Raw genomic sequence first — 26,122 nt, 5'->3', positions numbered from 1 at the left:
CATCATCATCATCATCATCATCATCATCATCATCATCATCATCATCATCATCATCATCAACAAACAAATAGTAAAGCCCCGTTTGTGTCCTATTATTAACGGCTATTAATTACTACAATTGACAAGCACCTTATCCATCCCGATATAACACCGCTTTGGAGAAAGAAGGCTGATCACATTTATGGTTTTAAAAAACAACATTTACTTGAATTGTCGATCGATTAAAATGACCGGAAATACGTCAAAAAGATTTAAACCATCATACACCTATTGAAGTCTCAGGTTTGAAATTGTAGATAAGTTGAACAAATATGTTGTTTTACAGAGCGATTAGGCTGATCTGGGAAGCCGGAGTTTATCACGGTTTCTATATCGTGAACTAGACAATAGCAATTGCTTGTTACTCTTTGGCTTGAACGCTAGTTTACCGCTAAGTATTTACTGCCAGATCTAACACACCCAGCTACACAATCACTTCTGGATGGACAGGAGTGGGGGGGGGGGGGGGGGGGGGATCAGAATGTTTAAAGTTGTCGACATTACCAGGAATTGATCTGGGTTTCATTTGCGTTTGAAGCGAGTGCTCTACCAACTGAGCTATCGGGACCCGCTTTGACAAGCTTAAGGGTCATTTTGATCGAAAGATTTTCGAAGAATTTTTTTTTCTGGGTAAAAATGTATTTTTTTAATGTGTTTTGTGAATGTAAATTTAAGTGGCGTCAGGGTTGTAAATTGATGGAATGTGAAATTTACACGAAAAGCCAATTTACATTTGACTTCTTGGAGAAATGTCAAGTGTACTCAATGGAAAGGTTACAATCTCATTACGCTACGAACATCGTCTTCTGGTTCTTCTTTTTTTTTATTCATCATCATCATCATCATCATCATCATCATCATCATCATCATCATCATCATCATCATCATTGACATTATCATCATCATTATCATTCTCATTATCATCATAACCATCATCATCATCATCATTATCATCATAATAATCATCATCATCATCATCATCATCATCATCATCATTGACATTATCATCATCATTATCATTATCATTATCATCATAACCATCATCATCATCATCATCATCATCATCATCATCATTATCATCATCATTTATCATCATCATTATCATCATCATTCTCTTTTTCTTCTCCTCCTCCTCCTCCTATTCCTCCTTCTTCTTCTTCTTCTTCTTCTTCTTCTTCTTCTTCTTCTTCTTCTTCTTCTTCTTCTTCTTCTTCTTCTTCTTCTTCTTCTTCTTCTTCTTTTTCTTCTTCTTTTTTTGTCTTTTAACTCAATCAATCCTAGAGATTGATTTTTGCTACTTTTCAAAATAGAAAAAAATGTATTAAAAATGAGCATGTACATAGATAGTTTTATTCAACTACCATGAACACGCAAAAACTAAAAACATGAGCTTTGATATTACGCCTATAATATGTCTCAGAAAAATGTAATAAATAGGCATGGGGTAAAAGTAACCCGGGTAAACTACGGATATAGTCGGTGTTAGGGTTGAGTGAGTTAATTCATATTTTTTCAATAAACTCTCGACACAGCATAAATTACAAATAAAGCTGTGCCGTGTATAAATCGTTTATTTCTGATTTTATGAAAATTCGGTCAATGCAAAGATATCAATATGTGACTCACCGTCTCTAAACGGTATTATGTCGGGATGACTTGGGTGCAAAAAATTGAATTTATTGACAAAAACATGAAAACTTTGGGTTTGTTTCGATTTTTTATGTTACAGAATGAAGACAATTTCTCACAATACAAAAGCTCAAAAATTGGTATTTACTATCAATTTAATTCTAAAGTCACCTTTCGGGGGCCAATTCATTCCGACATAATACCGTTTCGAGACGAAGGGTCACATACTAAACCATTTTCAAGAACAGGACATTTTTATTAATAATTTACTCCGTTTCGCAGCGGCATCCTAAGTTACCGTTGTCTCGGCATTCCATGAAAAGAAATTGAGATTTTATACAGGGCAATATCCACTAAATGTGCTCAAAGCGCTTTACAAGAAGTCCCTGGTCAACAGCAACATTTGACATGTAGGACGGGACATAACGCCTATTAGGCGATATTACAATTTTTCGGACAAAGACAACGCTGTTAACTGCCAAGTACTCATTTTACACCTGAGTACGGTGAGAGAATGTGAGTAAAGAGTCTTTTACAAGGACTCAACTAATGCGCCGAGCGCGAGGCTCGAACCCAGGACCTTCCGATCCTAAAGCGAGTGGCATACCACTAGACCACATAGCCGCAATCTAGATAATCCATCAAACAAGATGTCAGCAGCAATCACCCTTGTTGTCCAAGTGAGCAAATCGGGGGTTAATAAAAAATATTGTTCAATGAAAAAAAACGAAAGTGCCTGAAGCGGGGCTCGAATCCGAGACCTTCCGGATCATAGTGCAATGCCTTAACCACCCGGCTAATTCGCCCCCTAACAGGGAAGGTCAAAATGAATGCTCTGTCTCTGGGATGAATGATAAAAAAAATGTGAAAAGGGAATGAGATTAGCGGAAGAGTAGCGTCCCTTGATTGGACGTCACCGGCGGAGAAGTTATTTGTAAACAAACCAACTGCAAGCCAAGCGCTCCAAATACAAAATTTATTATTCATATTTCTGTACAAAAATGCATATCATAATCAACGTAGATCTTTTCTTTAGTTTTCTCCATTATGAAATGTTAACAAAATATGATGTAGACTACAAATTAAAAATGAAAGATGTTGATAAATAATACAATACTATGAGGCAACCCTTCCTAAACTTACTGAACTTCCCGCTAATGATTGGTACTAATAATGGCGATAACGACAGTCGGTTGTCAAGACGCGACTTCCAACAAAGGGGCGCTACTCTTAAATCTGTTTTGAAATCTCATTCCCTTATACTGCGCAATATAAATTAATGGTCTTTTTTATTCCTAACAATGACGCCACAATGCAAGGAGTCGATAGCCAAAAGAAAGTGATAGACGAGTTGTCGGAATTAGGTTAAATAATAATGTAGAATTGGATGTAAGCTTCAATTTATTAAATGAAAACAGATAAAATGGACGTTTCGGGTTTCCCCTTTATTATCCTGTTTTGTTGATAGTCCATTTTATCTGTTTTTCGTTTCTTAAATTGAAGCTTACATTCAATTTCACATTGTTATTTATTTCTTCGAGCTTCGAGCAGCAACATTTACATTACCCGGAATTAGGTTAAGATAACAATAAATGATTCTATTGGTTTTACAACAGCCCCCACCCTTGCTATACTTTGGATAGGATGCGAGTCTATCGCAAAGTACTTTCTGCCAGATCTAACAGACCCAGCTACCCAATCACTGCTGCGTGGGCAGTGGGGGGGGGGAGTGTCATTATAAAATCTCGACTGCACCCGGGATCGATCTCGGTCCCTTTGCGTGTGAAGCGAGTGCTCTGCCAACTGAGCTATCGGGATTATGAGTAGTTCTCACAAAATTGTATTAAGCAGACTATAGATGACGTCACTCATGTCTTTGTGGTTGTTTTTTGCCATCCGCGTTTATGAGTGCTTCTCACTAAACTGTCTGAACCAGACTATAAAAGTCCATGGTTACACATAAAATTGTGTGTTGGTCTGTTATATGTTCGGATGGCAATGTTGTGAGCTTCTTGGCCAAGCGCATACTCAAATACTTCCGAGACTGGGCTTTTAGTTTTGTCGTTATGAGTATTACTTAACTTTAAAGCTATCAAAGTTCATGGCGACATAGTTTTCGTTATACTCGGATCAGGGAATTCTTAAAGGTATCTTCGGTATGTTTGAGTTTTTAAACTAAGGCATAGATCAATACATTCATGGGAATTATTATAGACATCACTTGGTTAATCAAGATTTTATTATTAGATTTGGACAAAAATAGAAGCTTTTTGTAGGTCAACCATTGTTAACAAACAGACAATTCGCCTACAACGTCTGTGTAATAGTATAGGTATATTAGATAAATATTATGCGGCTATGCGGTTTACTAATATGACACTCGATTTTTCTCTCTCCTCTCTCTCTCTCTCTCTCTCTCTCTCTCTATCTATCTATCTATCTATCTATCTCTCTCACTCTCTCTTTCTCTCTCTCTCTCTCTCACTCTCTCTCTTTTTTCTCTCTCTTTTTCTCTTTCTCTCTCTCTCTTTCTCTCTCTCTCTCTATCTCTCTCTTTCTCCCTCTCTCTCTCTCTCTCTCTCTCTGTGTGTGTGTGTGTCTCCTCTCTCTCTCTTTCTCTCCGTCTCTCTCTCTCTCTCTCTCTCTCTCTCTCTCTCTTACTCTCACTCACTCTATGCGTTTGTGTGTTCTCTCTCTCTCATTCTCATTACCTTCCGACTCTCTCTCTCTCTCTCTCTCTCTCTCTCTCTCTCACTGTGTGTGTCTCCTCTCTCTCTTTCTCTCCGTTTCTCTCTCTCTCTCTCTCTCACTCCTCTCTCTCTCTCTCTCTCTCTCTCTCTCTCCCTCTTCTCTCCCTCTCGCTCTCTTCCCCCTCCTTTGTTTCTCTCTGGCATCCTCTCACTCACCCCACCCTCTCTCTCTCTCTCTCTCTCTCTCTCTGTCTCTCTCTCTCTCTCTATCCCTCTCTCCCTCTTCTTCTTCCCTATAATTACTCATGGCTGCGTCAGATTTTACAAACAGCCAGTAACTAGCACAACTTGTCATTCCATTCATATCATCAAGGTTGAAATAATCAATAAAGAAGATGATGTTCCATCACTAATTTTAGAATTCTGCCATCGATCTCTCTACAAACCGCAAAGAAAAACCCAAGCATAAATAATAATTAGAAAAAAAAACCGTTGTCAATAACAGAACTTGTCATTACTGTTTATAAATGAATTTCCAATTAAACAGATACATCATAATGTAATGGTTTGTTTTGTTTTTGTTTTTGTTTTGCACGATATCATTATGTTTATTCTTGTTATGATTTTTTGGTTATAGTGTCTTTTGTATTTATTTACACATTATGACACCTCAATCACCTATTTATTTCTTTATTTATCTCTCTATCTCTCTCACTATCTATCAATCTATCTCTGTCCCTCCATCTCTCCCTCTCTCTCCCTCTCTCTCCCTCTCTCTCTCTCTCTCTCTCTCTGTATATATATATATATATATATATATATATATGTGTGTGTGTGTGTGTTGTGTGTGTATATCGAACTAGCAATGTATCTATCTATCCATCTATCTATCTATATATCTATCTATCGATCTATCTATCTATCTAACTAGCAATTTATCTGTCAATCTATCTAGCTAGCTAGCAATCAATCTATCTATCTATCTATCTAATTATCTATCCATCTATCTATCTATCTATCTATCTACCTATCTATCTATCTATCTATCTATCTATCTATCTATCTATTTATCTATCCATCTATTTATCTATCTATCTATCTATCTATCCAACCATCTATCTATCTATCTATCTATCTATATATATATTTATCTATCCATCTATCTATCTATCAGTCCATCTATCTATATATCTATCCATCTATCTATCCATTTATCTATCTATCCATCTATCTATCTATCCATCTACCTATCTATCCATCTTTCAATCTATCTATATATCTATCCATCTCTCAATCTATCTATCTATCCATCTATCTATCTATTTAATTTATCTATCCATCTATCTATCTATTTATTTATCTATCCATCTATCTATCTATTTAATTTATCTATCCATCTATCAATCTATCTATTTATCTATCTATCTATAGATCTATATATCTATTTATCCATCTCTCAATCTATCTATCTATCCATCTATCTATCTATCCATCTATCTATCCATCTACCTATCTATCCATCTATCAATCTATCTATATATCAATCTATCTATATATCCATCTATCTATCTATCTATCTATCTATCTATCTATCTATTTATCTATCCATCTATCTATCTATCCATCTATCTATTTATCCATCTACCTATCTATCCATCTATCCATCTATATATCTATCCATCTATCTATCTATTTAATTTATCTATCCATCTATCAATCCAAAACAAACATACAACAAGAAACTAATCCCTTAATAGTGGATCGACAACTATCCTTTTTCGGACACTAGTAAGGAAAGATAAGAATGAATACCTGCAGTTTGTGAAAAATACCTGGTAACGCCCGGGGAGACAAAGAAAAACACTCATAACCAACTGAAGGCTTCACCAGCCTAACAATCCAGAGTGTTTGAAAGGCAAGAACAGGAGAATGGAGAGAGATAATTCATGCAGTATCCGAAGCCTGGACCAGCATTGGAACTAGAAGAAGAAGAATCCATCTATCAATTTCCTATTTATCTATATATCCATCTATCTCTCCCCTCCGGCTTATCACCATCTATTTTGTACCCACCAACCCGTGTGTCTCTGTGCCAAGTGCCAACTTCTCTAGATTGTATCTATTTTCGTCACAAACAAGACAAATCATAACAAACTACCCATTGACTTTACAGCCCGCCCTCTCCCTCCCCCCTCCACTCTCCACCCCCCCCCCCTCATTCCCCCCAACCCACCAGCATCAAGGGCCATCAAGTTGAAAATTTCCAATAACCTAATCGCTTTGATACTGTCAAGCTTTTGATGTCCCTAAAATAAATATGAGATAATTTTGTTTTTATGTCTCATCAACTCATCGGTTTAAGTCGACGTCCACTGATTTGCAGGTCTGATAACCCAATTCCATTGTTGTAATGGAAATCTCAAAAAATGACGCAAAATATTGTCCATTACAACAATGTTAAACTAGGCCCATAAGTGGGTTCCGATGTCAGACTTGCATATATATACACGTCGGATTATGCTGTAAATAAATGTTATTTCGTGTTATTTTTATGACCACCACGACAATGATGATGATGATGATGATGATGATGATGATGATGATGATGATGATGATGATGATGATGTCGGAAAAACAAACGAACCAATTGACATTAACTGAATTGTCCATACTAGCCCTGACCTTATTAAACATCTCTGTACCGGCCTTTCCCCGGCGTGAATTATTCAGACAACGGAAAGGTCAATTCTGGCCTTGTCGGTCAGTGGGATGGGACCAATGATTGGTTCCTTTTGTTACACGTTTCCAATCACTTCTAAACGGTTACACTTTGAAGTGGGTCATATACAAGGTAGCCTCGGCCAGATATCAAAAATGGGATTTCTATATTGAAATAATCAGAGCTGTAACATCTGAGGGTTTTTTTTTTCATTTTTGGATATAATCTGTGGCCTCGTCACACCTTCCTTTCTTCCGGTTCAAAATTCCTTGGAAATGTGCAACCAGTCCGCGGGATGATGTCACATGACAATGCATAAATAGGTTGCATTTTGAGCGAAAAGGAGGAATAACTATTTTAGGTTTTCACATTCAAATTCAAATGTTTATTTTAGGCCATTTGCCAATAGTAATTAAATAAGTAGTATCATTTAAATATTTTTGAAAATGTCTTTTAGGATTAAAAAAAAAAAAAACCTCCGAATCTCGTGAAATTAATTCAGGAAAGGTAATCCTTATTTCTTTAAGGAAAAGTCAATAAATAGCAATAAATGAAATGAGCTCTTCGATACCAGAGTCGATACAATTAAAGATTATTCGATTACATAGCTAGACCCGTATTTACACGATGGGGCCTGGGTGATTGGTTGAAAGAGTGTGTCAGTCATAGGACATGTATCGTCCAAAACTAGATGCTTTCCACCATAAATGTAACATACAAGATGGGCGACGAACTTTTTTTTTGATATTGGACGATGAGTTTTAACTATTGTTTTTGTTGTTGTTGTTGTTGTGTTGTTGTTGTTGTTGTTGTTGTTGTTGTTAGTTGCTGAAGAAGGGTTTTGAGCCCGAAGCCTTTCGTGTTTATTATTTCGTACTTTTTTTTCTAAGCTTTATGGTATTCATTTTTTGTTCAGTACTTAGTTGTAGACTGTCTGTTGTTCTTTTCTTATTATTGTTTGTTTGTTTGTTTTTGTTTTGTTTTTTGTTTGTTTTTTATGGGTTTTTTAAATATTTTGATTGGGGGGGGGGGGGGGTAGGTGGTGTTTGTCTTTTTTTAAATTCATTTTTGATTGTTGTTTTTTTTTCTTTGGAGGGGTTTGTTGTTTTGTTTGTTTGTTTGTTTGTTTTTTGGGGGGTTTTTTGTTGTTTTTTTTCTGTTGGGTTGTTTGTTGTTGTTTTTTTTTTTGTTTTTGATGTTTTTTATGACTCTCCGGGTTTGTTTTTCATTTTTTGTTTTGTTTCTTGTTGCCTTTTTTTTTTTTTTGTTTGTTTGTTTTTTTGTTTTTTTTTTGTTTGTTTTTTTTTGGGGGGGGGGTTTGGGGGGGGGGGGTTGTCGAGTGTGTGTTTTTATTTGTCTTTTTTTTATTTTGTTATTTCTTGTATTATTTTTCATTCTTTATCTGAGTTTTGATCAGTTTTACTAACATGAGTTCTGATGGATAAAAAATGTCCACAACTTGTCAAACTAACTTCACATTGATTGGAGACTGTTGGTTTGTTTGTTTGTTTGTTTGTTTTTTTGTGTCATTGATTTTCTTTTCTTTTCTTCCTCCAGTGGACGCTGAACTCTCAGGTTCGACTGTCGTGCCTGTTGTTTTGGATGGCGAAGAGTCCATCATGGAATTCATTGACCAGACCGAGGTGAGTACAACATCTGTGTTGACGTCCCAAATTTTACTCACGAAAAAGTCGATGTGGTCTTGTGGCCTGACACTCGCTTTCGGATCAGATGGTCCTGGGTTCGAGCCTCGCTCGCTCGGTGCTTAGTTGATTCCTTGGAATAGACTCTTTACTCACATTCTCTCACAGTACACAGGTGTAAAATGACTACCTGTCCGTTAACAGCTTTGTCTCGGTCGAAAAAAAAAATTGTATTATCGCCTTACAGGCGTCATGTCTCGTTCTTTATGTTACGTGTTGTTGATGGTCAGGGACCCTTTGTAAAGCGCTTTGAGCACGTTTAGTGGCTATTGCGCAATATAAAAGTTCAATATTTTTTTAATGAAAAGGCTTCGGAGGGGAACAGTACAGGCAATGGACGTTTCGGGTACAAATCCTTCGTCAGCAGCACAATGATAAACATAGGAAGGTTGAAAATCGACGTTTATATATATACAGGTCTGACATCCGAACCCAGTTATGGGCCTTGTTTCACATTGTTGTAATGGACAATATTTTGCCTCATATAAAAAAAAAATTGAGATTTCCATTACAACAATGAGACCATAAGGAATTGGGATATCAGACCTGCAAATCAGTGCACGTCGTTGAAAATAAATAAAGCACTGTATGAAAAATACAATGGAAGACCCTTATCCATTCAAATTCTGGAGGCAAGATGGCGGCTTTTTAGGCATATACTCAGAAGAGATGTAAATATACCAGCTAATAAAGCCATGAATACTTTTTTCACCCCATCTGGACACAAGAAATATCAAGGTAGACCACCCACGTCAATTCATACTGTCCTCAATCGAGTCCTAAAACGCCTTCAAAATAACAAAGTATTAAAATCAAAGGAAGACCTTACGAAATTAGCATCCACAGCAAAAGACCGTGAACAGTGGAAGGAAATGACACTGATGATTAGAGAGGCAGCCGAGGCGTCCTGATCGGATGATTAGGAAGCGATAGGCCTTGTCAAATGAGTCATATATATATATATATATATATATATATATATATATATATATATATATATATATATAATGGCTCTGAAGAAATATTATTTTGTGCATATTATTATTTTTGCTATTGATGCTATGCGCTCAGATGAAATACTCACAACATCCACCTGCCAAACTCAATATACCAACACACACAACTATGTGGACCTTTAACAGTTTATAGTCTGATTGATATGAATTAGTGAGAACTAATCACTAACAGGCTGTCAAAAAAACCCAAAGAACTGAGTGTTGCCAACTTCGTCCCTTCCATAATATCTAGATTACAGTACAGAATAACATAATAGACACTAAGATAACCACGCCTCTCGGACATTTGTCATAATGTAAACAGTGGCAGTGATTGGTAAACAGAGCGAACTACACAAGTTTTACTATCGATGATATATGTCTAAGTAAAATACCCACAGTTCTACCGCTTGATCAATAGAACCAATACAGAAAACTGTGTGAAGCTGTAAACATTTATAATATTATGATCGAGAAAATCGTGTGATAGCTAGTCACTCATTTGTCGGTATAGATAGTATGCGCTTGGCTAAGAAGCTCATAACATTGCCATCCGGAAGTATAACGGACCCGCACACAAAACCGCGTGTATCCATGAACGTTTATAGTCGGGTTAATACAGTTCAGTGAGCATTACTCATAAACGCGGATGGCAAAAAACAATAACAAAGACTTGAGTGACGTCATCTTCGAACTATCTATACAATGGCAGTGATTGGTAAACATAGCGAACTACACATGTTTTACTATCGATGGTATAGATAGAATGCGCTTGGCCAAGGAGTTCACAACATTGCCATCCGGAAGTATAACGGACCAACACACAAACTCTGTGTAACCATGAACTTTTATAGTCTGGTTAATACAGTTTAGTGAGAACAACTCACAAACGCGGATGGCAAAAACAATAACAAAGGCCTGAGTGACATCATCTGCATACTATCTATAGACAGTTCTTAGTTGACGTCACTCGGGTCTTTGTTATTGTTTTTTGCCATCCGCGTTTATGAGTAATGCTCACTAAACTGTATTAACCTGACTATAAACGTTCATGGTTACACGCGGTTTTGTGTGCGGGTCCGTTATACTTCCGGATGGCAATGTTGTGAACTCCTTGGCCCAGCGCATAATGAACCAACACAGAAAACTGTGTGGAACTGTAAACGTTTATAATCTGATCGAGAAAATCGTGTGATGACTAGTCACCTATTTGTTGGTATAAACACAATAACAATGATAAGAGAGAGGTCGATTTCATTCACGGTATTGTTTATAAACAACCAACCCTGTTTGTCCGAGCACGTGAGAAGATAATATGTCACAAATTCCATGTTTTGATTGGTCAAAAATCTACTATTTAATTCTTTATTTGTTTGCCCCTAACAGGCGTACCAGCTGGACGACATCAATGTGGACGCATACATCGTGGTGTTTTCATTGGTGGACAGGAATTCTTACACCGTGGCTACAGATCTAGTCAGACAACTTCGAGTCAACGTGGGGACCGATAGGGCCATCGTGCTGGTGGGAAACAAGTCGGACATCGTCCGGAAACGCCACGTCTTTATCGAAGGTCAGTTTGTTGTCGTATACTTACTTATCCGAACCAGCGACCACCTGAGCTCTAGCCCTTCGGTCTTGTGCCATGACGTAGAAGTTAGTCGTCTCTTGTAGTTGTTCAAGGTGACTATAGATAGTTCGAAGATTACGTCACTAAGGTCTTTGTTATTGCTTTTTGCCATCCGCGTTTATGAGAAATGCTCACTGAATTGTATTAGCCCGACTATAAACTTTCATGGATACACACAGCTTTGTGTGTTGGTCCGTTATACTTCCGGATGGCAATGTTGTGAGCTTCTTAGCCAAGCGCATACTACCTATAAAGTTTGTTACTGATGCTTGGATTTGGTGGGAGGACAACTCATGTCTTCAAGAGGTTGACATTCAAGCAAGTGGTGTGTTACTGTTTCATTTGGGTGTTGAAATAGGGGGCAGGAAGAAGATGTGTCTTTTGTAATTTTGCTTAAATGGCTGTTGCGCGGTATGTGTTGTGTTCTTAGTTGAAAGAGTTAGTTGTCGTATGTGTCACTTCCCCCGTAATTAATGACGCATAGTAACTTAGTAACTGGTTCTAAACTATCAGAACAATAGCGGACGCCCAAAGTAAGAAATACTTCTCCGACGAGTATAAAAAAGTATCCAGAAGAGAATTTGAAAAACATTATAAATCTGATCATATTTTGACTATTATACTACATTCTGATCACATGTCATCTGAAAAAGTTCTAACCAGCACGAAGAATAAAGAGTACCAATTTTCTTTGTTTTAGAACCAAGCTGCTGGTTGCTGGGCGGACGTGACATCAGACTATTCAATCTAATTCTCTGTCCATCACTGAGCAGTCCTTCATCATGCTCCCAGCCATTTCTTTTATATTTCCCAACCAGCTCTTTCCTTGTCTCCCTCTCTCTCCCTCTTTCCCCATAAACCATCTCCTTACCACCTACAGAAAAATCGTCACATTTGTTACGCCACAATATACATTTCTAAAAATTCAGATTTATTCTGTAAATCACAATGATCTTTGTTTAAATAATAAGAACATCAAGTTGTTTTGTAGAGAGCTTGTTTGAGTTTTAAAAATCAATTTTTCTGCTGGATAAGCCTGCCATTTTTGGGATATGCTGAAAAGGATCGGTAAGGAGGGAGTCAATCTTTCCTTCAAGTATAGATAGTATGCAGATGACGTCACTGGGGTCTTTGTTATTGTTTTTTTTTTTTTTTTGCCATCCGCGTTTGTGAGTAATGCTCACTGAACTGTATTAACCTGACTATAAACGTTCATGGATACACACAGTTTTGTGTGTTGGTCCGTTATACTTCCGGATGGCAATGTTATGAGCTTCTTAGCTAAGCGCATACTATTTATTCGAGATGGAAGTCGGTTTGGACGAATTCAATCCCTCGAGGGGGCGGGGACATAATAAACTCCTCGAAACTGGGGGAGAAGTTGCCAGATTTCTCCACGAGTAAGCGGAGGCACTGGATGGTAGCAAATCGGCTTCGATCGAGAACTTACCTGACGGCAAAATCGATTCATCAGTGGGGACATTCCAACTGTCCAATATGTACCTACCCGTTGTGGTAAATAGCCCGAAATCGCAGAGCATCCAGTTGAAACTTCCGGATGGCAATGTTATGAGCTTCTCAGCCAAGCGCATACTATCTATTGATGACTTCTGGAGACAGTTCTGTTTTTGTCGTCGTATGCGGCCATAGTACGCCAACGTTCTGTGTTTTAGTCACCAGAAGTATTTTCTTTATTATATTTAGTTAATCAGCTAATACATTGTTTTATTTTTTATTTTCCCTTTCCACGACACATTGGCATCCGTCTATAGCACCACGCGTCTGTGTGCGTGTAGGTGCATGTGTATATATATATATATATATATATATATATATATATATATATATATATATATGAGTGTTGGTAGGTACTCGTAGGTACGAAAGTGCTCGATAATGATGGTTAGAGCTAATATAAACGAATCGTCTCGGCCACAAAAAATGTGAGTGACAATTTGCATTATATGTGTGTCTGTGTGTATGTGTGTGTGTATGTGTGTGTGTGTAACGCGTAACATATAAGACAAGAGTAGATGCCTGTAAGGCGATTATAGATATTTTTTTCCGACCGAGACAACGTTCTTAACGGCCAGGTACTCATTTTACACCCGAGTACGGTGATAACATATGAGTAAAGAGCCTTTTCAAAAGACTAAACGATGCGTCTCTTATAGCGGGTCTCGAACACGAGACCTTCCTATCCGAAGGCGAGTGTAATACCACTAAACGACATAGCCGCGAATTGAGCATGAATCTCCGTGGAATTGCGCTATATAATTGTACACATCGGTCTCTTTTTGGTTTTGTCTTTGTTTTTGTTTTTTAATTTACCGTAACTGACGTGTACAAAGATGCAGGTCTGGCATCCGAAACTATTTATAGACCGAGTTTAACATTGTTGTATAATGGACAATCTTTTGCGTAATTTTTTAAGATTTCCATTACAACAATGAGCCCATAAGGAATTGGGTAACCAGACCTGTAAATAAGTGCACGTCGATCCTTCATCCCATTAAACTGTCCAAGCCCACTCTTTTATGGGGAGGTTTAAAATGTTTATGTCATCAAATTACCCACACGGCAGTCATAGACACCCGCCATTTTGAAATTGAACGTTGGTGATTTTATCTGATTTATCATATCACATCTCTCTTTCTCTCTCTCTCTCTCTCTCTCTCTCTCTCTCTCTCTCTCTCTCTCTCTCTCTCTCTCTCTCTCTCTCTTTATCTCTGATAATAATAATAATAATAATAATAATAATAATAATAATAATAATAATAATAATAATAATAATAATAATAATAATAATAATAATAATAATAATAATACGACAGCAATATCTAGTATTGTTTTTGTAAATGAGGGCCACGCTAACACCCCATTCGTTGACAATAACGACGATGGGAATTATATCACTCATGTTTGTGTTTCGGAAAATAAAGTTATTTAAAATTAGTACTACTTGGTGTAACAATATTATACAATTCTTACACTCTTGCTTATTGGAATTCCGGACGTGTTTCCAACCGCTGCACGAATTGCGAATGCGCGTTGGGAACAAAGTTCTAATTCTTAACGCAACAGTGTAAGAAATCATTTATTCTACCCCTCAATCGATTCCTATATCGTCATCTTTGAATAAAAGACATCTTCAAAAATATTCAAATGATACTAAATTTTAGTGAAATTTACGCTTGATAATCTGACGTCACAAATTATTATTGTAAACATGATATCATTACGCGTTACAATTTAGGGAGCGGGTGAAATAAAAAGCATTGTTTATGTGGGTCTGTGCGTGTGTGTTGAAATTGAACTGCGTCAAACTTGGTAAATTTGATCATTTTAACGGTTCCATCCCCACATGACACCGTACTCACGCGATGGGTAACAAAATCTGACTCTCTCAATTACCGGAACAAGAAAAAAAAATAGAGACACACTCCAATATTTACGATTCCAATTAAAAGAGCTCGTTTATCTGCGGAGGTTTAAAACGTTTTAGCCATTAGATTATTCGGGCGGAAGTAATGATAGACATCCGTGAATTCAAATCGAAAGTAGGTGACTGATAGAATCAAATGACTAAACGTGCAGAGGAGTAGTGATTGCTTTCAAAACTATTTCCCAAAATTTAATGTTTGAAATTGGAAATGTGATTTATTCAGATCCCGCTGGGTGCAGTCGAGATTTTTTTCTGAACCTCCCCCTCCCCCCCCCCCCCCCACCCACCGTTCTTTGGTCTTTATCTTGCACCAGTGCCTGCTCCCTATTTTCTCAATGTGATATTTTCAACAACAAAAATATCTAAAGCGTCATTTCAGAAATATATTAGTTTTGGGTTCTTACAAAGTTATTCATGGCTTTACAGAACGAAAATAATTGTATTATTAGTAGATCTAACAAAACAGGAAAGAAATGATAGAGAGAGGTTTGAGGAAAGAAAAGAAGAGAAAAGAAGAAGAAGAAGAAGAGAAGAAGAAGAAGAAGAGAAGAAGAAGAAAGAAGAAGAAGAAGAAGAAGAAGAAGAAGAAAGAAGAAGAAGAAGAAGAAGAAGAAGAGAAGAAGAAGAAGAAGAGAAGAAGAAGAAGAAGAAGAAGAAGAAGAAGAGAAGAAGAAGAAGAAGAAGAAGAAGAAGAAGAAGAAGAAGAAGAAGAAGAAGAAGAAGAAGAAGAAGAAGAAGAAGAAGAAGAAGAAGAAGAAGAAGAAGAAGAAGAAAGAAGAAGAAGAAGAAGAAGAAGAAGAAGAAGAAGAAGAAGAAGAAGAAGAAGAAGAAGAAGAAGAAGAAGAAGAAGAAGAAGAAGAAGAAGAAGAAGAAGAAGAAGAAGAAGAAGAAGAAGAAGAAGAAGAAGAAGAAGAAGAAGAAGAAGAAGAAGAAGAAGAAGAAGAAGAAGAAGAGAGAAGAAGAAGAAGAAGAAAGAAGAAGAAGAAGAAGAAGAAGAAGAAGAAGAAGAAAGAAGAAGAAGAAGAAGAAAGAGAAGAAGAAGAAGAAGAAGAAGAAGAAGAGAAGAAGAAAGAAGAAAGAAGAAGAAGAAGGAAGAAGAAGAAGAAGAAGAAGAAGAAGAGAAGAAGAAGGAAGAAGAAGAAGAAGAAGAAGAAGAAGAAGAAGAAGAAGAAGAAGAAGAAGAAGAACAACAACAACAACAACAACAACAACAACAACAACAACAACAACAACAACAACAACAACAACAACAAGAGCAAAAAGAAGAACAAGAACAAGAAGAAGAAGAAGAAGAAAAAGAAGAAGTAGAAGAAGAAGAAGAAGAAAAAGAAGAAGAAGAAGAAGAAGAAGAAGAAGAAGAAGAAGAAGAAGAGAAGAAGAAGAAGAAGAAGAAGAAGAAGAAGAAGAAGAAGAAGAAGAAGAAGAAGAAGAAAAGAAGAAGAAGAAGAAGAAGAAGAAAAAGAAGAAGAAGAAGAAGAAGAAGAAGAAGAAGAAGAACAACAACAACAACAACAACAACAACAACAACAACAACAACAACAAGAGCAAAAAGAAGAACAAGAACAAGAAGAAGAAGAAGAAGAAAAAGAAGAAGTAGAAGAAAAAGAAGAAGAAGAAGAAGAAGAAGAAGAAGAAGAAGAAGAAGAAGAAGAAGAAGAAGAAGAAGAAGAAGAAGAAGAAGAATAGCCATTTATTGACAAGAGCGTCGCGTGGTAAACAGCTTCTGTTTTTCCCACATTCTGTTCTATTTCTCGTGTATTTTATAATACTTATTTCTGTTTTCCATTCCATTACATGAAAGAGATAGCATTTTACTAAGATAAGGATTTTCAAGGGCCGAGGTCTGTCGACCGCCGCGGCTGCTCTGTAAGGATTTATTTCCCATCAAATATTGACAGTGTCTAGCCTTAATCCTAACCGAACCCATATTATAACTATGTTATATAAAATAAAAAATGTATTTAAAAAACAGTGGCGGTTAGTGGCAGTGCCTATAGTGATTTAAGCGCAACCCTTTTTAAAGGCAAAATTAGTTTTTTTTTCTTTAAAATCAAAACTTATTTCTTTCTTCATCAATTGATAAAAGCAGTCCTGCAGAGTCATAAGACCCATTGAACAGAGTTTATCCCGATTTCTATAGCGTGAAACGGATGATAGCAATTGCTTGCTACTCATTCCATAGAAAGCTAGTCTATCGCAAAGTTCTTTTCGATAGATTTAACAGACCTGTGTCTGTGTCTTCCAGCTATCTGTTGATAACAATAGACTAAATCGTTTTTTATCATTGCCTTTTTCACCCTGGGTCAGGGTATAGGCCACAGACAAACAGTTTCCATCCTTCTCTATCCTGAGCCAACTTTTTTATCTCATTCCAGGTCTTACCACTTCTCTGTATATCAGCTTCTTTAATTCTTCTCCATGTTCCTCGTGGCCTTCCCCTTGATCTTCTGCCCTGAGGGTTCCAGTCCAATACTTTCTTTGTTATAGAAAGAATGACTCAACTATAACTATAATCGTTTTTACTAAGAGAGAAATAACACAGATGCAACTTGGGATTCATTACAACCCGAGTCGTATCTCTGTTATTTCTCCCGCCCGTGGCAAAAAGGTGAAGGTCAGATGGAAAATGGCAACAAATTGCCTAAAAATCTCGTCGTTCAAATATCTATCGATTCAAATGACCCTCATCTTGGCAACAACAAAAATTCACTCAAACCTGGGACCGCTACTCATTTTACATCTGAGTGAGATGAGATCGAGAATGTGAGTCTGTCTATTTTTTTTTCAGAATTTTTGCCACAAACCCCCATCCCCAACTTGAAGCTTATTCGCACCCCCTCCCCCCCCCCCCTTCCACCTACTTGAAGCTTAATGAGCCCCTTTCCTTCTATTAAATTTGAGCTCACAAAAGTATACTTGATTGAAAGAAAACCATCTTAAAGATCACATTTCGCCTCATCAAAATTAGACAATGCCCAAACTGCGCACCCCCCCCCCCCCCCCCCGTGTATGGATTGGTAAAATTGCGCCCCCTCACCCCCTCCCCACCCTTCCTTCTTTCGTCAAATTGCACACCCCGTCTTCTATTCCGAACCCTGCCCATTCTAATGAAGCTTGGTCCAAGTGCACTCCTTCTATTACTACCCCTTGCCCTTTCTATTTGGGACACTAGAGTAAAGAAAACGTAGTCCACCAGAGCTAGAGGCCCATGCTACCCTTAGGACAGGACACTAGTCCATCGCAAAGTACTTTCCGCCAGGTCTATCAGACCCAGCTACCCAATATATCATTGCTGAGTGGACAGGGGGGGGGAGGGTCAGAAAAAAATCTCTACTGCAACCGGGATCGATCTTGGTCCCTTTGCTTGTGAAGCGAGTGTTCTACCAACTGAGCTAATGCAAGCCCCAGAAGAGTAAAGAGCCTTTTCCAAAAACTCAAAATGTCGCCATTCTATGCGGGATTTACACACAACCAGAGACCTCCCATAAAGGTGCACTTTGGCCCCGCATTGTTCATACCGATCTCTTTCTTGTGCGGCTCTGTGATCTCGTGGTATGATACTCGCATTTGGATCGGAATGTTCTGGGTTCGAGTCCCTAGCGGCGTATAGTTGAGTCCTTGGAAAAGGCTCTCTCTTCACATTCTCGGATGAACTCGGGTGTAAAAGTAGCACCTAACAGCGTTGTCTCTGTCCGAGAAAAATAAATGTAATATCGCCTCACAGGCGTCAGATCTTGTCCTATGTTATGCCTTGGATCCCTTGTAAAGCGCTTTGAGCACGTTTACGCGATATTGCTCTATATAAAAGCCCAAGTTTTTTTAAGGTTGGGAAATTTTGTTTTGTTTTTGTATTTTTGTTTGTTTTGTTTTTTATTTATTTGTTTGTTTTTCTTGTTTTATATTTTTGGGTGTTTTTTTTTGTTTGTTTGTTTGTTTGTTTTTTGTTTGTTTTTTTTGTTTTTCTTTAGCAGACGCAGACATTTCTATTTCTGGTTTTGTTTTGTTTATTTCCTGGACTATTTTCCCATCAATCTCCATCACAACCCAATACCCTTCCATCCGCTGAAGAGCTACTTTCGATTCTGAAGTGTCTCGGGTCGATTTATCGCTTAAATTCTTTCCGTGTACAAGCTGATAAAGATGGTGTATCATTACGCTGGACTACTTTTTTCCCCATCCTGCCTTTTCCTCATTTCCGTTAAATTGTTCTGAGCTGGTATCATTTGATTTTATCTTCTGGTATTTATTGTGGTCTGGTGATTTGACACTGGCTTTCCGACCGGAAGGTCGACGGGTTCGAGTCCCGCTGCTCTGAATAAACGGAATAAAGTTAAGCCCTTAGAAAAGGCTTTTTACTCACAATTTTTCGTGGTATATATATATATATATATATATATATATATATATATATATATATATATATATATAGAGAGAGAGAGAGAGAGAGAGAGAGAGAGAGAAAGAGAGAGAGAGAGAGAGAGAGACAGAGACAGAGAAAGATTTATAGATAGAGGAATTGAGAGAGATTGAAAGAGAGAGAATGAGATTTTATAGAGAGAGATAAAGAGTTAGAGAGAGATAAACAGAGAGGAATAGAGAGAAAGAGATAGAGAGATATATAAAATGAGACACAGAGAGAGAGAGAGAGAGAGAGAGAGAGAGAGAGGGAGAGAGAGATTTATAGATAGAGGGATAGGAGAGATAGAGAGAGATAGAAGGAGAGAGATAAAGAGAGAGATAAAGGGTTAGAGATAAATAAACTCTCTTTCTCTTTCTCTCTCTCTCTCTCTCTCTCTCTCTCTCTTATATATATATATATTATATATATATATATATATATATATATATATATATATATATATATAAAATAAAAATAACTAAGAACACACATTATGTTGTCGAAACGATCGTCTCGACAGAGTAATTGAGTGTTCTTACTTATTTTATGTGCTCTATTCAACATTAAGGGGAGGGGCGACACCTGAAACTATTTTCAAGAATAATGGCTATATCCAATATCTTTTTATATTGGGAGATTGCCTATGACCAATGGATTCGAACCATGTGATTTATTTCGGTGGGCGTGTCCGGTTGCCATGGTGACGGCCGCCATCTTGGATTTTACTCTTCTCTGGGTGCTATTTTTAAAAGTTACTTTCTCAATAAGTTTCCATGGAATTTTCTTGAAATTTTGCATGGTTGTATTTTTGTATATTATAAAAAAAAATACAGAGCATTTTTTAAATATTTTTAATAGATTTTTATTTATAAATTTTTAAAAAAAAATAATTTTTCGGTATGATAAAAATTATGTTTTTTTAAATAAAAATGTCAATTTTTCAAAAAATAATAAAGATATTTAAAATTCCTTCTGTATGATTTTAGATAATCACTATAGCTCTAGACATGCAAAGTTTTAAACAAATTGATTGATAAATGACAAAATAAGATAAAAAAGATTGTTAAAAAATGTCATTTTGAGAAAAACGAGATCAAAGATAACAATGAATGAAAATAATAAGACAAAACGGTACAACCAGCTCAAAACATACCAGCACCGTATGAGGGTCTCCCGTGTTCTTTTTCTGCCTCCCTCTGGGCTTTTTCACGGGTCTGAGCTTTCATTTTGCCTCTTTTTTTTTCTTTTTATGTTAAGCAACCCTTATGCTTTGGTCAAGTCTTTTTGACTCTGCTTCCTGACTCAACATCTGGGAGTGTTCTCCCAGTCCACCGATGCTCAAAGACACTTTCAGGGATGTTATTTCTGTTGGACCAAAATTATACTCTGCACCAAACTCAAATTTTTTCAGGGAATGGAATTATGTTTTATGGCATCTTGACCAAACAGAATTATGAAACCTTTCGTTTGGATTTTGTGTTGTCTTCATCTCACAACAAATCATATACAGGCTTCAAGTGCTCATGAAGCAAATCAAAATTCAAAGGTGTATGTAGACGCTGCTTGTGTCAACAGGATACACATGGGCAGCAATATATTTTTTATAAAAGCATCTGGAGTCCGGTTCAGGAGGACAATACTTATGTTGAGGGAAGTCATTGGTGGAATAACCGTGGTAAAGACCGGCAAGAATAGCCCATCTCATTTCTTTCCGCTGCGGCATTGCTTGGAATCGCTTTATCATAATACTACTTTCACACACCCAATTCCAATCAAAGATTTGTGGCCACGGATCAACCATGAGCCATCATAACTTTCTTGCTTTCTTGGCTTATGTAGCATATAATTGTTGCCAACGTTTGGATTTTTTGGTCACTTTAGGTATATTTATAATAATCCAGTAAAAATTGGAAATATTTAGAGATAATTAACGTGAGTACGTGTCAAAATGTGATAAAACAACTGATCAATCGGAATGTAAACAAATCGTAGTAAAAGTAATAGTAATAGAGGCGAACTTTCACCCTGACTCAACATCCAATCCCTGGCGCGGAGTCGGAGGTCGAGAACAAGGTCAGCCAATCAGATCGCACCATTCGTGATCACGTTGTATTTACCTGACAACTTGACCTCTTATCAGCTGTTTGACACACAATCTTTGTTCGCGACTAACAGTTTCTAAACCCCTCTCCTGCCCATATTGTGATATTTATGAGACTGAAACCTTGTCAACTAGACGGGCAAAGAGTAGACTAAACTATCGATATCAAAATCTACAACATCGATATGTATTATAATGCTTTTCAGCCCTATTATTTTCAGTTGAATTCTCACAAAAAATTGAAAAGTTTGATATTTTCATATCGACTCCATGTTTATGAAAGACGATTTACAAACTTTATATTATCCAAATCACCTTCTCAGTGCTGAAAATATGTGAAAAAATGATTGTTCTTTTATAATAAATAAAAAACTGAAATTTTATATTTTGACCCAAAAATCGATATTTCAGGTGTCGCCCCTCCCCTTAACGAGCACTCTCGTACCTACAAGCACCCACCAATAAACGTATATATATATATATATATATATATATATATATATATATATATATACATATATATATATATATATATATGTGTGTGTGTGTGTTGTGTGTGTGTATGTATGTATGTATATTAATGTGTGTGTGCATATATATTTATATTGCTGTATCCTTCTCCAGCGCTTTCTTTCTATTTTTATTTATATCTTTCTCTTTACTCACTCTCCATCAATCTCCCAATCTCCCTCTCCATCTCTCTCTCTCTCTCTCTCTCTTTCTCTCTCTCTCTCTCTCTCTCTCCCTCTCTCTCTCTAATAATTCCCATGCTGGGTGGGGTTTTTGACATCCCATAGAAGGGCAGGGAGGTACTTACTGTCTTCTATTCCCCTTTTTCTGTTTTTCAACTTGTTTTCTGTCTTAGTCTTGGAATGAGATTACTTGGTTTTGTCCTGGCCCTGGCCGGATACCCTGGCTGAGAGGGAAACAGTCAAATGTAATGTTAGTTTTGGGAGATGATATTTTTTTCCTTGTAAATCATCTCCCTGTTATGCACTGTATTGTTTTGTTTACATGTTATATATGATTTGTAAACATGTGAGTGTATTCCTCTTAGCGGGACCTGTGCTTGTCTCTGGATGAGACTTTTAGGTGATCTCAAACAAAGTATTTTGATAGTGTGCTCTTGGAATCTACATCTGTTTCCTATGTGAACCAATTCCCCTTTGTCTTACCTTTTCTTTGATGCTTTAATTGTAATTCTAGAACTTTTTACTATCCCGTTTTCTTCCTTTTTACTGGCGCTAATATGACCTTAATGTGTTGCAAGCACCGTAAAACCCTTAAAAACAAAACATAATTCCCATGTATGTATTGATGTATGTCTTTAGTTAAAAAACTCACAACATCCGACAGCCGGATATAACGTATCAAAGCACAAAACTATATGTAACCGTAAACGTTTATAGTATGATTTATATAATTTAGTGAGAACTACTCATAAAAATGGGGTCCCGATAGCTCAGTTGGTAGAGCACTCGCTTCACACGCAAAGGGAACGAGATCGATGCCGGGTGCAGTCGAGATTTTTTTCTGAACTCCCTGTCCACCCAGCAGTGGATGGGTGGGTAGCTGAGTCTGTTAGATTTGGCGGAGAGTACTTTGCAATAGACTAGCATCCTATCCAAAGGATAGCAAGCAATTGCTATTGTCCGTGTCACTCTATAAAAACCGGGGTGAACTCCGGCTCCATGGGCCCAATTGCTCTGAGGGAGTACTTTTTGGATTCGTCTCGCATCCACTACATATCGATAGTATGCGCTAGGCTAAGAAGCTCACAACATTGTCATCCGGAAGTATAACGGACCAACACACAAAACTATGTGTTACCTTAAAGTTTATAGTCCGAATCATACAGTTAAGTGGGAATTACTCATAAACGTGGATGGCAAAAAAAAAAACAAACCAATAACAAAGACCTGAGTGACGTCAACTTCATTCTATCTATACACATCCGTATTAACAACCCGGGGCCCTCGTGAGGAAAGGTCCGCCATGTTATTTCTGCCAAAAGAGATTGTCACTAAAGATTGCTTCCCTGGGAAAGGAATTCAATTACGGACGAGTTTTCCCCCAAGATAAAATAGAAATAAATACAATTTAAAAAGAAAAGAACCTCAGATGGAGAATAAAAGACCTTTTCTCTCCTCGAGGCATCACATGACTGTGCTAAAAATAGAACAACCTACCAATTTTGAGTCAATAGAAGAATCAGTACAAAAGTCATGACAGATTCGGAGAAAAAAAAAACACATTTTAAACATTTTGGCCAGAAAGGTCTTCGTCCTTCAAATTATATTGATGAAATTTATAAAAATGACCCCTCATCTTATCAGAAATTCTCAAACCTGAATCTTCCTAGAAGTGTCTCAGGTTTGAAAGTTTTTGACAACTTGAGTGTCATTTTACTTGATCAATATATGAAAGACGAGTTTTCTGGCCAAATTTGATTAATGTGTTGTTGTTTTGGTTTTCTTTTTTTTTTTTTTTTATCAGAGTAACGCTGAGTAGTGAATGTAATAAAGGAGGACATTTTTTTTTGTTTTTTGTTTTTTGGTTTGTCTTTTTTAATCTAACCTTATTATCTGTTTTTTGGGTTTGGTTTGTCCCGTTTTTGTTATGTTTTTTGTTTGCTTTTGTTTTCTTTTCTTTTTTGTTTTTTGTTGTTGTTTTTTTGTTTGTTTTGTTTGTTTGTTTGTTTTTGTTTTTTTGTTTTTGTTTTTTTTTTTTTTTTTTTTTTTCCTTTGTGTAGTTTTATTGGGGGGTTTTTTCATGTCTATGTTTGCTTTGGTTTGTTTATTTTTTAATGAATGGAGGAATCCCGTGTGATAAAAGTGATATGGTTTTGTAACTTTGGAACTGACGATTTTTATTATAAGTCACTTATTTTGTTATTGGAACTATTGGCTTATCACTCAGACTAGTCCGAGAAGAAACCCAGAGAAGATTGAAGAAGACGATGAGTCATGCTGATTTTATAATTTATTTATCACCCTTTTTTCAATGTTTCAGACTTCAGTCTTCTTTGTACAATTTTTGTCCTCCTTCACCTCCCCATCCTTCTCTTCTTCTTCTCCTTCTTTTCCTCCTCATCCTCATTTTTCTTCTTCTTCTTCTTCTTCTTCTTCTTCTTCTTCTTCTTCTTCTTCTTCTTCTTCTCCTTCTTCTTCTTTTTCTTCTTCTTCTTCTTCTTCTCTTCTTCTTCTTCTTCTTCTTCTTCTTCTTCTTCTTCTTCTTCTTCTTCTTCTTCTTCTTCTTCTTCTTCTTCCTCCTCTCCTCTCCTCTCCTCCTCCTCCTCCTCCTCCTCCTCCCCCTCCTCCTTACCTTCCTCTTCCTCTTTCTACACCTCCTCCTCCTCCTCACGCTCCTCCTCCTCCTTCTTCTCCATCTTCATCTTCTTCTTTTTGTTCTTCTTCTTCTTCTTCTTCTTATTCTTCTTCTTCTTCTTCTTCTTCTTCTTCTTCTTCTTCTTCTTCTTCTTCTTCTTCTATCCCTTTCCGTCCAACATATTATAATTCATGTGTTCTTCCTACAATTTCTTTCTACCATTCCAGACGCCCGCACCGTTGCCACCACCTACGACTGCAAATACATTGAAACCTCAGCAGCCCTCAACCATCAAGTGGACGAGCTGGTAGCTGGCACACTCTCCCTCATCCGACAACAGCTGCAACCACCGGGGCTCGAACCCAAGCGGTTGGCTCCACCACACCATGCACGGGCAAGGAGTAGAACCCCTTCTCCGGTTTCTTTCTTCAACAAGATTTTCAGACGAAATTCCAAAGCATCCACTTCATGCGAAGGGATTTTTATGCAATGAATAAAGATCGAATCAATATGAAAATGTTACCCACCACTTCACAACGGTAATAAGTTTGGAATGTTCAAGTGGTGAAACTTCAAAGTGGCCAATAATATGATTCCCGAGTTACTTTGATGTTGTTATTCGTTCTTTAAAAGTTGTCCTTCAGAGCCATTTGACCTTTGGAGTTTAACCCGGTTGCTATAGCTGGACCGACTGCTTGCTGCCCTTTTGATAGGACGCTAGGTTCTCGCAAAGTAGTATTAGCCAGATTCAACAGACCCAACAGCCTGGGGAGCTTCACCCGTGATCGTACTTGGTCCCGTTACGTGTGAAGCACGGATTCTACCGACTGAGCTCTCTCTCTCTCTCTCTCTCTCTCTCTCTCTCTCTCTCTCTCTCTCTCTCTCTCTCTCTCTCTTTCTTTCTTTCTTTCTTTCTTTCTTTCTTTCGCTATCTCTCTCTCTCTCTCTCTCTCTCTCTCTCTCTCTCTCTCTCTCTCTCTATCTATCTATCTATCTATCTATCTATCTATCTATCTATCTATCTCTCAATATGTTTTCCTAGGTAGAATGAATATTGTTTTGTAAACAGTGTATACCAAGTTCCCAGAATTTGTTTTGGAAAGTAAAAAAAATAAATTGAATTAACGACTTCAAAAAAGAACAAAATACCAAACACGGAATGTTTCGGGCTCAAAACCCTTCTTCAGCAAACACAAAAAAGGAAAACATAAATACATTTCTAAAAAAAAACATATCGAAGGCATTTCTTTCGCTTCACACGCAAATAAACCAAGATCGATCCCGGGTGCCGTCGAGATTTTCTTTTCTGACTCCCCCATCCCCTGTCTACCCAGCAGTGAATGGGTAGTTGGGTAAGTATATATCTAGCGGAATGTTATTTTGCTATAGACTAGCGTCCTTTCAAAAGGACAGCAAGCAATTGCTATTATCTGTTTCAGGCTATA

The 26,122-nt window shown here is 37.2% G+C and overlaps 1 protein-coding gene across 1 annotated transcript in view; it reads left to right on the top strand.

Moving 5' to 3' along the window:
• The window catches only part of LOC144977412 (uncharacterized), a 131,233-nt gene extending 105,410 nt beyond the window's left edge, over positions 1–25,823 (top strand). Inside the window, exons 7-9 of the mRNA XM_078922595.1 lie at positions 8,635–8,720; positions 11,162–11,348; positions 24,905–25,823. Of these exons, the coding sequence (XP_078778721.1) occupies positions 8,635–8,720; positions 11,162–11,348; positions 24,905–25,170 (539 nt within the window). The 3' untranslated portion in view covers positions 25,171–25,823. The remainder of the gene's footprint in view (positions 1–8,634; positions 8,721–11,161; positions 11,349–24,904) is intronic.
• The last annotated feature ends 299 nt before the right edge of the window (positions 25,824–26,122 follow it).

This window comes from Berghia stephanieae, chromosome 7 (assembly GCF_034508935.2).
Source record: "Berghia stephanieae isolate SIO BIC M18660-M18661 chromosome 7, UCSD_Bste_1.3, whole genome shotgun sequence".
Classification (NCBI taxonomy): domain Eukaryota; kingdom Metazoa; phylum Mollusca; class Gastropoda; order Nudibranchia; family Aeolidiidae; genus Berghia; species Berghia stephanieae.
Note: the sequence above shows the minus strand (reverse complement) of the source record. Positions and strands in the feature narration are given on the sequence as shown.